Source organism: Zeugodacus cucurbitae, chromosome 6 (genome assembly GCF_028554725.1).
Source record: "Zeugodacus cucurbitae isolate PBARC_wt_2022May chromosome 6, idZeuCucr1.2, whole genome shotgun sequence".
Classification (NCBI taxonomy): domain Eukaryota; kingdom Metazoa; phylum Arthropoda; class Insecta; order Diptera; family Tephritidae; genus Zeugodacus; species Zeugodacus cucurbitae.
In genome coordinates, this window is record NC_071671.1 from 68,699,242 (window position 1) to 68,714,596 (window position 15,355).

At 40.4% G+C, this 15,355-nt stretch overlaps 1 protein-coding gene across 2 annotated transcripts in view; it reads right to left on the reverse strand.

The window, feature by feature from the left end:
- LOC105212196 (tyrosine-protein kinase RYK) overlaps positions 1-15,355 on the reverse strand; it is a 74,167-nt gene that overhangs the window by 23,580 nt on the left and 35,232 nt on the right. The window contains exons 3-7 of one of the 2 annotated variants that reach the window (XM_054234194.1): positions 7,870-7,997; positions 7,373-7,571; positions 7,054-7,222; positions 6,767-6,927; positions 6,083-6,231 (exon numbers count right to left, since the gene is read on the reverse strand). In XM_054234194.1, coding sequence (XP_054090169.1) covers positions 6,083-6,231; positions 6,767-6,927; positions 7,054-7,222; positions 7,373-7,571; positions 7,870-7,997 — 806 coding nt within the window. Of the gene's footprint in view, positions 1-6,082; positions 6,232-6,766; positions 6,928-7,053; positions 7,223-7,372; positions 7,611-7,869; positions 7,998-15,355 lie in introns of both variants that reach the window. The other variant, XM_054234193.1, reaches the window with a different exon arrangement.

Below are 15,355 nucleotides of genomic sequence, written 5' to 3' on the forward strand. Positions count from 1 at the left end.
TTTAAAGATCAACAAACAACCGGTATATGGTGGCCCAACACATTTTCTCTTCAACTGCAGCTACAATATGCTTCTTTCTTGCAACAAAGCCATGTTTTTTTGTTTTTGATTTGCTATGGGTATACCCAATTCTTTCATTGTTGCTGATATATACCAAAATTGCATCAATATCATTTGCGCGAACAATGCCTGTCTGCCAATTTAGCTCTTCTATGTGAATGGTATGGCAATTATTGCTTGGATTGTTGGCTATGTTGTTGTTTTTGCTTTTGTTGCTGTTGTTGCTATTGTTCTTACAGTTAAGTACATATTTGCCTGTTTCTTTGTAATCTGGAGCGTATGTTCCTTTCCGACTATCAGGTATCTTTAAATGAGCCGCAAATACACGAGCACTAGAGCGTCCACATTTACAGTACAGTACAGTTGTTGCAGAGCAAGGAAGCGGGTGAAAGAGAGCGGAACAAGTACTTTCTAATGACACATTGGCATGTGGCTATGTGATTGTTGTACTCATTTAACGGTATTCCCTCCATGCGGCTATGCTTTATGGGTATGCTAAGTTACGCATTGTGCTCCATATGGTTTCGACGTTCCCTCGCTTCCCCCGTTGTCAGCTGGTTGCCTCGCAGTGCACGGCGTTAAACTCCCAACTGCCATTAAAGCAATTGCCAACGTTTATGGACTGATTTAATAGAAAATAAACGATGTGGGTTAATGGGGAGTATAACAAGCAAGTGCCGAACGCGCGTTGCAACAATGAGTGGATTTGAATCAAAATTACGAACAGGGTGATGGACAGGCTGATTACAGTAGTGTGTTCCATTCAAAAAAGAACAATTATGTAGTACATTACTGTTTTCACTAATTTCGAATCAGGCACTCCAGTGCGCAGCCAAACTGAAATGGCTCCACACACACTCTCTGCTGGTTTCGGCTGAAATTCATTTAATTCCCTTCCGGCCGGTTGAATACCAAGTGTTCCAGCGCGCACGCCAGAGTGACTGACTGACTGACTGCCTGACTGCTCGAATGTTTGTTTGTAAACACAGATGTGTCTGCATGCGTTGTTCAGCTTCGGAATGCCAAACACTGTGCCGCCGTTGCTCGATTTACTCGCCAAACAATATTAAGTGGGTCGCAGCTAACCCCCGGATTTGCAGCGACGTGCAATGCTCCGTCGCCAATAACACTGCTGATAGCTTATGTTGTTTGCGTTGTTGTTGTGGCACGCACTCACTCTGCAAACCATTACCACCACCGACAACACCGCTATACACCAGCTGCCAGCGGCAGGTTGACACTGTCTTTGATGCTGCGGCTGTTACCATTATTGCTATTGTTGTTATCCGAAGCCTGTAAATTTACTGTTGCTAAGAGATAGCACCAGCGATGAGCATTCAAATGGCTTGCCACCAGGCTTTACAATTTGTTGTATTTTTTTTTTTTCGCCATGGCATTCGACAACAATAACAAGGGTTGAAATTGAAGTCTAAACAAATATAAACAACATTAAGTAAACACGTCGCTATGTGCCGTTATGCAGGCTAGCTCATTCATTAACTCGCTCATCCACTTCAGCTACATCGCCCCTCAGCTTCTTTGCAATCATATATACCAACACACACTCATGCTCTCCTGCATTTAGTCTGCCGTTGCAGCTAAAGCCGTGTGGCATGTTATTATCCTGTAAGTTTATGAGCTGCAACAAATTCCAAAATGTCAAATTAAACATTGCGACACAGCCCTGCACCGCCCCACTGTCCTTCGGCCTGTCGCTTGCGATTGCCATTGAACGCAGCAAAGGCAAACAAAAAGTTTAATTTTAAGCCGAACTTTGATTTTTAAATGTGTCTGATTGCCTGGATGTGCAGACTGCTCTCGGTGTTAATTACACTGTGTGTGTGAGTCGCTGTGTATGTTGGACGTGCGATAAGCGATAATCACACTCACTCACACTGACGCACAGTTAAATAGTTGAAATATGGAAATGAGTTTGCACTAATTGAAAACGATTTTAATAGCAACATGCTGAGTATTGTTGCACATTTTCTCTAAATCACCGAAATAAGCCGATTAAAATTCAAGTAAATTTGCTAATGCACAGGGTGTTTAAATGCGATAGTTGTTATTTATTGTGGTGATAATGATGTGATGTCTCCCCTAATACATAATAATGAACATATAAATTATTGAAATATGCATTTTTAAATCTGTACTTTCTCTCTTTCCTCCTTTCTTCTCTGCAGGTCAGTTTTACTTACGAATATTAATGCAGGGATATGGATGTATTCATCTGATCGAAATATTGAGCTTTATAAGCAGCACAGAGTTATATTTGTGATTTTTAATTGAAATTATAAATATTGTATAGAGAGACTATTGTTATAAATATATATACATATGTAAATAAATGGGAGAGATGAGATCTCCTCTGAATGAAAAGATTAAGTGGCGAAGTATTTGGCCTAATTCCTTCGACTGTGCGACAAAGATGATACAGTTTAAATGATTATGGAGTCAGTCCACGATCCCCAAGTGACGCTAGGAGTTATCGACCATAACTGTGTGACATCCATTATTATTTTTGTTGGTAACGGTTCGCAATTTTGTAAATTTGAAATTTCATTCAAGGACTTACAAAGTGTTGAAGGGAAAGAGTCAATAACTTTAAGTTACAAATCAAACGGTGAATGGAGCTGCTAAAAACATTAATAAACTTTGTTGCAAATTAAGCACCGGCGCATTTATTATGTAAATGTACATTTTTCAATGCAAAAACAAAACCAACAACAACGCTTTTAATGGACTCTGCTTTATTAATTTATACTTGATTTCAGGTAAAGTTCAATTGAAGAAAGAAGAGGCAGGCATTTAGGTTGGCAAAATTACTTCCACCGTTGTCGGGGTAGAGCAAATGCTAAAGCGCTAATTACATGGGGCACAGGTGTGCATACATAAATAACTGCAATTGATGTTCCAGTGTCCATAAATATTAAATAATCTACAGAGCAATTAGTTTTACGGTAAACTCGAAACGGAAATGCATTACTTATACAACAACAATAATTATTTTGAAAAAGTTAATTCTTATTGTGCCACAAAGGCATGCGACAGAATTTATTATAATAAACGACTTAAGCAAGAAGTGTTGCACACTTGTTGGTGTTGTTGTTTGTGTGTTTTTAAGCTATTTCATTTACGTTTTTAGCCTTGCAACACACACAATGTACGCTGCTGTGCTGTTATCCACAATTCCAACTAATTTCCACACACAAATTTCAGCGATTATCTTAGCCACTTTGTATGCTTTGTATGTGCCACACAGAAGTTGCAACATCAGCAACGGCAGCAGGCAGCTGCAGCATGCTCGATCGCAATATCTGTAAATGCTGCGTTTTGTTTCGTTTTTGTGTACGTGCAACACGAAGGACATCACATGCAGCCTGCAATTCACTCCAACCCAACCATGCAATAGGTGTGTTTGTGTCGCATAATTGTAGCTACTTTTGTTTATGCTCCAATAGTTGAGAGCAATATGTGGGCTGCATGTGTTGCCATGTCTGTCTGTGTATGTGGTTGGTTTTTTTGGAGGGACGAGTCACGAAAGGGTTTCACTGCCTGTTGTGGGACTTATCAGCTGCGGCAACAACTTTCACTTGCAGCAACATCAACAGTGAACTTAACCGCAGCAACAAAAGCAACGGCAAGAGCGACATGTTGCACGACGACACTTAGCTGGCTTGCCCCAAATAGAACGTCGTCTCTTTATGCTTGCCACAACATTTATGTGTCGTTTGTGGCAAAAGACAAGTGGGTGTGCATGTAATTCTATCTAACGGAAATGCTTTAGACATTACTGAGTGAATGTGTGTGTTTGTGTCGTGTTCCTTGATTGGTTACAAAGTATGTCGCTGTGTTGTTGGCTGCTTTGTGGCACATTGCAATGTAAATTAAAAATATAATCGTCTCATAGTTTGTCATGACGTTTGCCAACGACCGTTATGGCCAAAAACAAAACACAAAAATGACAGTGACAGTTGCATCATGCATATAACTGGAAAATAAATATAAAAAACAGTAACAATAATAACAACAACCCAAATTGCAGTATATGCTTGCTTTGCTTCAGCAGCTGCAATGACATTTCCCGTTCTGCTGCAATCCATTTTGGTAACCGTAAGCACCCGTCAAAGCCCTTAGTTAGAACTAGTCCCTGCACTTAAATAGGCCAGCTCCCAGTGCGGCACGATGTTGCTGTTGCTGGCATCGGCACGCTGTACTTGTTTGCGGTTGGGCACCGCTACTGTCAGCGTCATTGCTTGCCACGCCGGCTCTTGCTTTTCGTTTTCGCTTTTCCTTTTGCTGCCGTGTTGCGCTCTGGCTTATCTAAATGCGACCGGTACAAACCGGCACACGATAATTCACTCGCCGTTCACCCCTTTTGTGGGTGGCGCATGAAGTCTGGCGCAAACACCAGCACATCCTCCACCGGCTGTCCCACAGGCGTACAGATATGTAAATGAGTGCCGGTTTAGTTGTCCTCCTTTTAGCTGGCATCCAACAGCTGATCAAGTTGAAAAGGTAATACGGCGGCAGTAGTGAAAGAAGCTTTTCATCTGTTTAACATTTGTACGTTTCCCTTGGGTGTGTTTTTCCAATGGTGGGTGTACAGTGGGACGAAGTGGATGAAATGCTAAACGAAAATAACACTTCTTAGAATATATTAAAATTTTTCCTTTATAACTGTTGCTAAATATGTGCGCATCAAAGCGCTTATACGAGCTTTTTCGAGCTTCCAGAAGCTCCACGCCTTTAATTATTTCATATCGAATAGTTAGAGTAGGTAAAGAAAGAAAAATGCATCATTTGTTTTGATCAAGTTAATCAATATTTGGATGGAAAAAATATTTTGATAGTTTTTATTTTCAACCATCTCATTCTGCGAAGTTTGTTTCTCATTTTATGAAAAAGAAATCAAAAAATGTAGCTTTTACTTATTCTTTGTCACCTTACATTCAACCACCATTTCATTGTAAATTTAAAAATTGAAAATTAAAATGAATAATTTAAATAAAAGAAATTTTATTTAAATTGATTTTATAAGTCGGATTAGAATTACAGCGATCTTCGAATGAAAGTATATCTTCACTAAACCACATTCTATTTTTTCGTTAAACATATTTTCATAATCCTGCTTTTTGTCCCACTGTGCACTTGGCGCCTTGTTACGTTGCTACCAGTTCGCTTTAAAGCGCCGTAACGACTGTGGTGGATGGGGGTTGGCATGTGCCAAAGATAATGTTCATATTTATTAATGCCTTTTACAGTTCACACACCCTCTACACATAAGTGCCACAATGCTCGGCTGCTTATCAAAGTGACGGCATACACAAATTTAATTTTTTATCTCAAAAGATGATGTCGCTTGAGTTTGGTTTTACAATTTCATGCCATTTAAGGGGGACCCGGATGTAAGGGAGATGGTAACTGCTAACTTTGCATTTTTGAACGCATTTCATTTGGGATTCACATGAAAGTTCAATTGCTTGCGGTTGTCGTGTTATGATTGAATGTTGTTGTCATTGTTGTTGTTGCAAATGTGTTGCATAGCAAATAAGCGAAATAAAAAATGATAAAGTAATGATGTTCTTCGAATTCGTCACTGCCAAATAATTGTTGTTTTTATTGTCGGCTGCTGTTGTTGTTGCTTTTGTTGTACTTGTTGTCATCATGTGAACACGTGTTGCTGACATAGAACGACAAAATTCGCTCAAAGCTGTAAAGCGTTTTTGCGTGCTTGGAGTGCGTTTCGAAGGATTTGCCGCTAATAAGAAATTACCGAAGACGTCGCCGCACTCCTTCGACGTTACAGACTAGCTGAAATAAATTGGCTGTGGGGTTGCTGGGGCGCATAAGCACATAACAACATGAGTTTGGGTAGTAAAAAAAAACACATTTCAAATTAAAACTAAGATTTTACGCCGTCAACACAGATACTCCGATGTTGTTATTGTTATTGTTATGGAAAATGATGCATCGTGTGTTCTTATTGATATGGTTATTCTAGTTTCTAAGCACATACCTGTGTTAGCTGCGACGACGCGTAATAGGATATTCTCGAGGGACAGATCGACTCTGGTTTGGAGTAAATTGTATCTCCGATCTGATCGCCGCCTACGGGCAGTAGCGCGGTCGCGTAGGGTGAGGGTGTCGGCGTCGAGCTGCGAAATCCTGCAAAGAGTGGCAAAAAAGCAAAATATCTGAGTATGTTCTTTACGTCTTAGTTATGTGCATTTATGATTTGCTGGCACATGGCAAACGACCCAATTTCATACGTGATATGCGGCGAGCGCGAGTAATCGATATTTTAAAGTTAAGTATTTATTACACTTGGAAGGGTGCCAAGTTCTTGTGAGTGAAACTGTGACACATTCGTGCTGAAATATGTGGCGTTTTTCATACCTAAATTTGCAATTCTAGTTTTTTCACACAAATGTTCAAATATGTTGCCTACATTTTGGCGCAATGGAGAATGCAATGAAAGAGTGTTGCTCGATTCGCTGAGAATCTCTGAAGAAACTTGCTAAGTTTTCTGAAACTAACACAGATACTATAATTCCAAATTGAAGGTTTCTCAAGATAAGTGAGAAAAACTTCAGAACTCTAAAGATGGCGCTGTAGGAAAATAGCTCTAAACGTCGCATTTAACTGCCGAGTTGGAATCGGGTGCGGCTTAGCTTAGTGATTCAAGAGGCATTGTACTTACTGTCAAAAATGTTGCAAGACTTCTTCGACTCCGATGGGTACTTATTCAGGCTAGCGATAGTCGCATAGGAACCACTGTTCGCGCTGGGCGGACGCCCCAACGGATCTAGGCGTATGAAAACGTTTTGATGGCTGCCATAAGCGGCAGTAGTAAAGCTGGTACTACAACAACAAAGCGGAAGGAAAACGGAAAATAAAAAAATATGCGTTTAATTTCATATGAAAAATGCATTTGCGCGCTTATCAAATACGCACACGGCGTTCCCCCTTCCATACCCCGATACTTACTGCAACGAGTCCTGGCGTATTTGCTTGCGTGCGCGCACATACATGGCTGACGCAATCAAGCCGACGACCAGCACCAAGCCGAGCGCACAAGCGGCGGCACCCAGCAACGCGTGACCCGGTGACGGCGCCTGAGCGGGTGCCGCTGATTGATTCGGAACGGGAAATAAACCTAAGTGAAGCCAGAAAAGGGAAAGGTATGAGAGGAGAAAAATTGCAAATGCGCGAGTAAAAATGCAATGACGCTACAGGCAATAAATGCGCTGAGCAGCGGATGAACGTAGGTAACTGGATTAGAGACGTTGGACTGGTTGCGACTTACCTTTGAGACAGATTTTATTCCGTTTAAAATGCAATTTGGTGTCATTAGTGCGCGGCGGGCCGCTCACAAGCATATTGACGACAAGCGGCACCTCCTTATTACCGTTCCCCGTGCACGGCAGATGCACCAGAAATGTCTCAATCTGCTGCGGCACATAGCCTTTGTCGGGTATGCTGAGGGTGGGCGCGGCCAAAGCGCTCTGCTCGTGCTCATAGTCGATGGTAATGGTGTAGGGCAGCTGAGGGCAGTCAGTGCGGCCAGGTAGTATAATTTCGTTGTTGGTTGTTGGGGTAGTGTTGTTGTTGTTCATCAGTGTATTGTTGGCAAGAAGGTTAATGGAGTGCAAATTAGATTTTGAGTGCTACACAAGTGGTGTGGGTGGAGGTGCTCTGTCAAACTCTGTGGGGTCAAATTCAGGCTTGCGTCTCTTACGCGCACACAGAGTTTGGTAGCAATATGTACAGGGTGTGAGTCAGAATGATGGCTCTTTTACTTACCGGATACGTGGTCAAACTCTGCCATGAAAACTCTAAATCATGTACATCTGCTGGCACCGGAACCGTGAAATGCATGGCGTATGTGTTGATGGCGCCCTCATGCACATAGAACAAGTCCGCCTCCAAGCCTGCGTAAGCATTTGGCGAATTGAGGAATGGAAGAAATAAGTGGTGAAAAATAGAAAAAATACAGTTATATGAAATATGTTTGCTCGTATGTTGGGTATTAAAACGCAATTTAGTATTGTATCAATTTTCAAAGAAATTTTCAGCACTTTTCCCCTTTTTGTTATTTTTCTATTTTTTCCTAATGAAATTGTGTACTTTGTTTTGTGTACCAAGGGACCGTTAGCAACCCCTGACACTGTCGAACTCTAGTAACTAATGTACATAATTTCGCTTCTGCTACAGGGCCTTTGTGGCTTTGATCTTGTGCTGGTTATAGCGCAAAAACAAAATGCGTACTTCTTCGATTCGTTTCGAAAAAAAACGAAAGAAGAAAAATAAAGAATTGAAAAAATAGTAATAAAATACTTTTTTATTCCACACTCGCTGAATGAGACACCTTCATCATCGCGCAATCAAAATTCATTGCTTTGTACTTGAAAACGAATTTCTGGCAACGGGACTATATAAAAAGAATAACGGGAAAATTGACGCACTCGCATAGCAAGCGCGAAATTACCGCTTCATCTCAGGGGGTGAAAACACTTTGCAATTTATTATTTGTACAAGTATAGTTGTAGTGGCTCTATTTGTTGTAGAGGTTGTAGAGCAAGCGGTAAGCGTACGAGTATATAAAAAAATATTCGGGAAAAATATGCCGCATTTTTACGCACGTTTTAGCAGCGCATGAGGGGTGCTGCAGCTTGCTTCATGATTTTTATCCCCGACTTGTCTAACGCTTTAATGTTTATTTCTGCCTTTTCACTTTGTATGCCAACTGTATGAATGACTCTATTCAGGCAACGATTTCTTGTGAAAAGCCTCTGAATTGCATGTAAGCACACACACACAACACTCACTAGCACACATACAAAGGTGCGCGAAGGCGTGTTCTCCCATTTGTAGTTCTATTAAAATGCGATTTCACTTCAAAGCGAGGGGAAAATGGAAATAAATTGCCATGAATGTGTAAAATATGAAAGGGATAAACTGCTGTCACACTTACATATACGTACGCATTATTATTTTTTTTAAATAAAAAGCTATTGATATTAAATGTTTAGTTGAGTGTATAGTCTGATTTCTCAATCACTCCACTTTCTGGCTTTGTGTTTAGGTGTTTGCCATCATTTAATATTGTGGTCACTTATCATTTCCAGTTTTTCATTGAGTACCTTTGACCACCTCAATTATGTTTTAAAGGTGTGTTTATTGCCTATTTTATCGGGCCACCCATAAGGCGGTTTGGTGAAAATTTGAACGGAACTAGTAACTAAAGTAATTGTAATGAAATTTAAGAACATGTGGAGTAATAAATTAGTGAAAGAGATATATTAATAATAAATTATTCAATATATCTCTGTGTCATGATGAAGACAAACTCCGAAAGTATACTGAATGTTCTGCATATGGCACTCTTTTTCATAAAGAGGAAATATTATTAGACTGCGTTTGTGGACGGCAAAAATATAGGATACTCACTCTTTATGAATATAGTTCATCTAGTAACCTGTCGATCATTAAATATCCGACCTAGCCTGTGCCTAACAAATAGTAATCGCGTAGCAAAGACATTATAATGAACTACCTCCATACGTTTGAAGGTTTTCAAGTAAGAGAAATAAAAATAAAATACTATTAAATATAGAAGTTCCAGTCATACAGTTTCTCCCAATCCACAGCCTACTGAGCAGTAGCCACCCAAACTACCCCTATTAACTTTAAGATCAAGTTCTAATTCGTTTTGTCTTAAAATTTCTTAAAGATGGTCAATGCTTTATTTGATACCTATATAAATCCTTTGTAGAAATAAGGATAAGAAAACAATATATTTGAATACTACTTGATACACTACAATGTTGTGACCAATCAACTCATTTGGCGCTCGTACCAACATAACGACTCACGACGTAATAAACTTCAGCTTAATTGAGTCACTAAGAATTGTAGCGTCTTATTCACATTTACTGCGCATTCAAAGGTCATAGTCAACTTAAATCCATTCGCATCATTTGAATTCAATTCAACAAAAACGTCTTCCTCTCACCAGCTACGATCACGATGTAGGGTTGTATTTGTGTCGCTGTCATTTTATTGGCTATTTAAACAATGCTTAAAATACACTTAACCGCTATAAAATTGGCCGCGAATACGAAGTGTCAAAATGAGAGGGACTGTCTGTGATTGTACGCATCAGCTCAATCCACGGATAACCCATCCGCTCGTCCCTCCAACTAGAAGTGCACTGCGAACGCGGCCGAGCATGAAAGCGTCAAACGTCAATCGAGACGTTGGCAAGAGGCGGTGAGTTAGGGAGCATAATGAATGCCGACGAATGTGGGTGGATGTCAAATGTTCGCAATATCTTTTAAATGAAAACTGCTTAGAAAACTCATTTTGTGTCTTTGTCAGATGCTGGCAACATTTAAGTGTCTTTTAGATGTGCCGACATTCTTCTGGGGTTCAACGGTGGGTGAAATGAAAAGAAAGACTCAGGCACACACGCAAACAACAAACAATGTTCAATTTCAATATTTACTCGTTCGTCGTCCGTCCATCTGCTGCTTCGCTGCTTCCTAGACGTCGCTCTATGTCGCATCGTGGTTCGGTAGCGATCGAAGATGGTTTCGAGCGTTTGGGGAGCTGATGCTGTGTCTATGGTGTAGTGCACTTAAAAGTAAAAGACGTGAAATTAAATATCTTTGCTGCATTATTCACTCATTGGGATCATTGCTAATCCATTCGCTATTCGAAATTGACAAACGCGTCTTTCAAACGACGACATAGACAAAGATAACGACAAGACAACGAAAACGAAAACGACTACGGGACATACGGGACATACAGGATATTCGGGCTTGGTGCACAACATCAAAGCTCAAACCGCTCACACCAGCAACGATTGCGTAAATACACTCAAAAGCGTAAAATGCGAGTTTCCTGAAATACGTTTAGTCCTTGCGAGATGTGGGAGTAAGTAATGGGTTTGATGCTTATGCGGACGGACGGTCAACTCGTTCTTAGTCTTTGTACAGCCGAAAGATAGTGAACAAGCGGCGAACACTTCTCGCCTTTAGCTGGTTCTTTGGTTTGTGTAGTTGACACTATATCTATTGCGCTACTCCATTCCGGCTGCTTGACTTCACAACGACGTTTCTGAAGTGGCAGTTTGGCAGGAATTCCACTGCATGTGCTAATGCATACGCGTGTTGCTAGTAAATTGGAAACTTCTTCGGTTTCGTAGTTTATGAGTCATGTGGGTGTGCGCTAGCTCTAAGATTGTTAAACATTCCACTACTCTAATATAATATGATATGTTGGCAGATATATCACATACTTTTAGTAATATTCTCCGATTACAACTATTGGAGGAGAACTTACTGCCACTCTCCTCTATTCTTTGATATCCTGTTATGTATTGTTAATAAAGATCAGATTAAAAATTAAATTAAAAGTTCCTTCAATTGAGAAAATATAAATTTGAGTATCCTTGGAGATATTCTGAAGACTCATGGAACTGGGAATTTATCTGGAGTCTAAAGCCTATTTGGGCAATGAGCCCTTACAAAAGTTACTCTCTTCTTTGTTCCCCCTTGGGTTCAGAGTTAAATCTTTATATAGGAGGCATGTTGACTTCAAGTTCTGCTCGGCAAGATACAGTTGTACCTTTTTCAACTAAATTCCACAGTCTTCATATACGTATAGCAGATACTATTGACAATTTTTTGGATTCGGACTTCCTGATCTTTTGACAACATTCGTCAGAAACGTGATGTACGGCCGGCTACTTAGTAATTTTTAGTTTTCGAAAGCATTTTTCATAGGATTTTGGAAGCATTTGCTCGTGTTGAGTCCATTAGACACACCTAGACATTTTAAGCATAAAAACCTGTTTACCTTTAATTTGTTTTCTGTGATTTAACTCTCTCTAACTCCACCTACGTCTGCAGCATAACGAATCATCGAAATGATGAAATGGAAAGTGTGAAATTCTTACGTAAATCCGTTATTATTAAATTATTAGAGCACAAGTAAAAGGTTTATAATTTGTCGAGTTTGTAAATAATCGAAAAATAACTTTTAAATAAATCAAATTTCTCCAGTAAATAAATAAAATTACTCTATCTCTCTCTGCTTATACATTTAGGTTCCACAAATGTACGTATGCGAGTTTAATTAAACTTATGTGAGGAATAAAGTCTACAAAAGTACATTTAAATCCCGCAAAACCATTATTAATCCTATTTCCGATTTCAATAGCGTTTTCTAAAATCCGCGATAAAAATTTAAAAATTTGTTGCACTATGCGAGACGCACCAAAAATGCTGTGCCGTTGGTGGATGTGCGCTGCATTTGAACGCAACGAAAAATGTATTTAAAATGCAACAAAAAGAGCCGAAAACCCAATAAAACTGCGAGAGCAACCAACTACCAACCAAACAGTCGAGGAGGCAGTCAATTCGACTGTTTCGACGGCGAATGATTTCGCAACAATTTTAAATCCAATTACGCGCTACAGAGGAAAAGCATTTGCAGCGGAGAATACAAAATAAATAAAAGAAAACATTAAAATAAGAAATAAAATATAAAAGGAGCAGCGAGAAAAATTCCGTGGACTCACACAGAACCCCTGTTTGTATGCTAAGATAAAAGTGAAATGGGAGCTAAGCCTCATACCTCCAGTTGTTGGGCATACTCGCTGTGGGTATGGATCGCAGGAAACGCATGTTGAACTGGTGTTGAAATGGACACTGAGCGCCTTTGGTGGCCACATTATTGGCGGGCACATCATTTGGGGCAGGTTGAGAACTCATCAGCCGTTGTAATTGCAAGGGTTTGTAGATGTGGATTGTGGACATCGAAACAAACTCAAATTCCTTGTTTGCCCCAAAGAGTGCTGTTTTTCCTATATATACTAATTGTGCGCTTCTTTCCAATTTTTTTCTTTCTATTTTTCCCTTCCTACATTTTTTATTGATTGCGGCTGCGGTGCGTGTGATTCGGTGCCTTCATTGAAGCCTTTTGTCTACCATATTAGTTAGTAGTGGATATGCTGTTGAAGGCCTGTTCCCATGCCGCTGTGTAGGCGTAGCGGCTTTACTGGTATGTATTTGTTCGTACACTCCATTGAATTCTCCTTGCTCATCGTCGTTGTTTGCGTTTTTGCAAAATTCAAAGCGGATAAAAGCCAGCCACACTGATGAGACTGATATCTCGAGCACAAATAGACTGACATGGCGACTTCAACAACCAAAAGCAATCTATCACTAGAACACATGCATTGAACTTATTTCGGGTTTTGTTCGGGTTCACAAACTGGTTTAATAAAGTAAAGTACTGGTACACTCTGCCACTTTTCAACTGATCTATCGTTGTGAGGGCCTAGAGCCTTTAACAATATTGTACTGTAGTTGAGACATTACGGACGGCATTTAGACATATCATCTGCAGAAGATCTCTGGGAGGTTCTGTAGATATCTTAAGGGATTGGCTACCAATTTGGAACAATAGTTTTCATGAATGACATTCTTAACACTTCGATTAGGGCTGTGGTAAATAGCACGCGCCTTTGTTCGACCTTTTTATGAACCTAGTAATGGTTCCAAGTTGCTTACATATCACAAAAACCCCAACGTAGTAGTTTAAAACCTTTCACAACATTTTCTGTTCGTGCGCTAAAGACAACTGGACCCTTATGAAGTGGTTGTCGTCAAGAATACAGTTCGTTCATAACCCCAAAAAAGTATATTTTTGCAGTGCACTCGACCAATCTCTCCGAATTAAGTGCTGCGTAGGCTGGTGAGTCAATTTGCGACATGCATATGGCTATATTTGCCATGTTGCTGAGGCCCTAAGGCAACCAAATGCGGCTTAAATGCGCTATAAGCAAGAGGGTGTAGCTTTATTAAGGAGTGATGCATGGCTGGTGGTGAGAGCAGCAGCGGGTCACACTTTTTGTCAGCACTGTACGTTCGCTGGCTTTATGCGAGTCCAAGTCCAAGTGCTATTAGCCACTTGTGAACTGTTTCATGTTTGAGCCAATAAGTGTGGCTCCCCGTCATACTTCAATGAGGCAGCTACAGTCACCGCTGCCGGCTTGCAACACTGTGCCAGCCAGCCAATTCCGATGTGGCCTCGTTTTGCGCGTCGCTCTTTCAAAGGCTTGCTGCGTGAGTGTGTGGGTGATGGCGCCGGCGGAGTGTGTTTGTTTGTATGCGGCTATGCGAATTATGCCAACTATTCGCGTGTGGCATGTTGCTTTAATTACATACAGACAACTGCATATGTTTCTATATATAATTATATTTATCCGCAAATACTCGATGCCATATGCATTTCGTGTGTGTGCTTGCTTTGTAATTGCTCATGCTTTAAATCAGCCGCACACCCCACCGCCATTATAGCGTACCACCTATTTTTATTCAATAACTGGCTGAATCGCAAATTTCGCTAATTGCCTTCGTTTGACCTTTGCGTGAGCGTGCTTTTTACTGTTGCGCGCTGTTTCACCGCCAACCAGATGCCTGCCTGCTTTCTGCCTTCGCTTGCGTAGAAAGCGTTAACGAAGGACATTCAAGCGAACAGCTACAACCATTCGATATATATAGTTATATATATATGTATATATGTATATAGGCACATACATTGATGGCTGTTAAATGCTAACGAAGTAAAGTAAAAATTATTTGCCAGGAAATTTTCTTCAATTCCTTTGATTATTAATTTAAATGAAGCAGTCAAGCATTCACAGCAAAAGCAACAACTCATGCAAGGGTGCAAAAACCGCACCCCCAACCATTTCCTTCAGCCGCACTGTGTTTCAGCGTTCGCATTCGTCCTTCGACACTTAATCGTCCTAGCGTTAGCCTTCCGCATTGCTTTTTTCCACAAGTCGCCAAGCCAGGCCATGTGTCCTAGAAACATAGCAAGCGGGTCCATACAACAGTATATATGCTATACTTGTTGTTTGTATAAGTAACAGTGCAGCCCTGCTAACAAGCAGGCATATATCAGGCACATCAACAGGCTGCCTGCCAGTTCAGTTCACTCACTCACCCAGTCTCACTACAGCCTCAATTCAGTTATACCCCACTTCGCGCTCTCCTCCTTCATCGTCGCTTCGCATTCACTTGTGCTGTCTCCTTTGTGCCCAGTCGTACAAATTTAAGTAAATGAAACAAAAGCCCAGAAGAAAAAAGTTGTAAACGGAAAAATGTTAAATTAAATATAAAAAGGTTTCATTTAAACGTCGTCAACAACAATAATAACAACACAAATATCAAGCAAGTCAAACGCATAGGCCCCGCTGTGCTATGTTTTG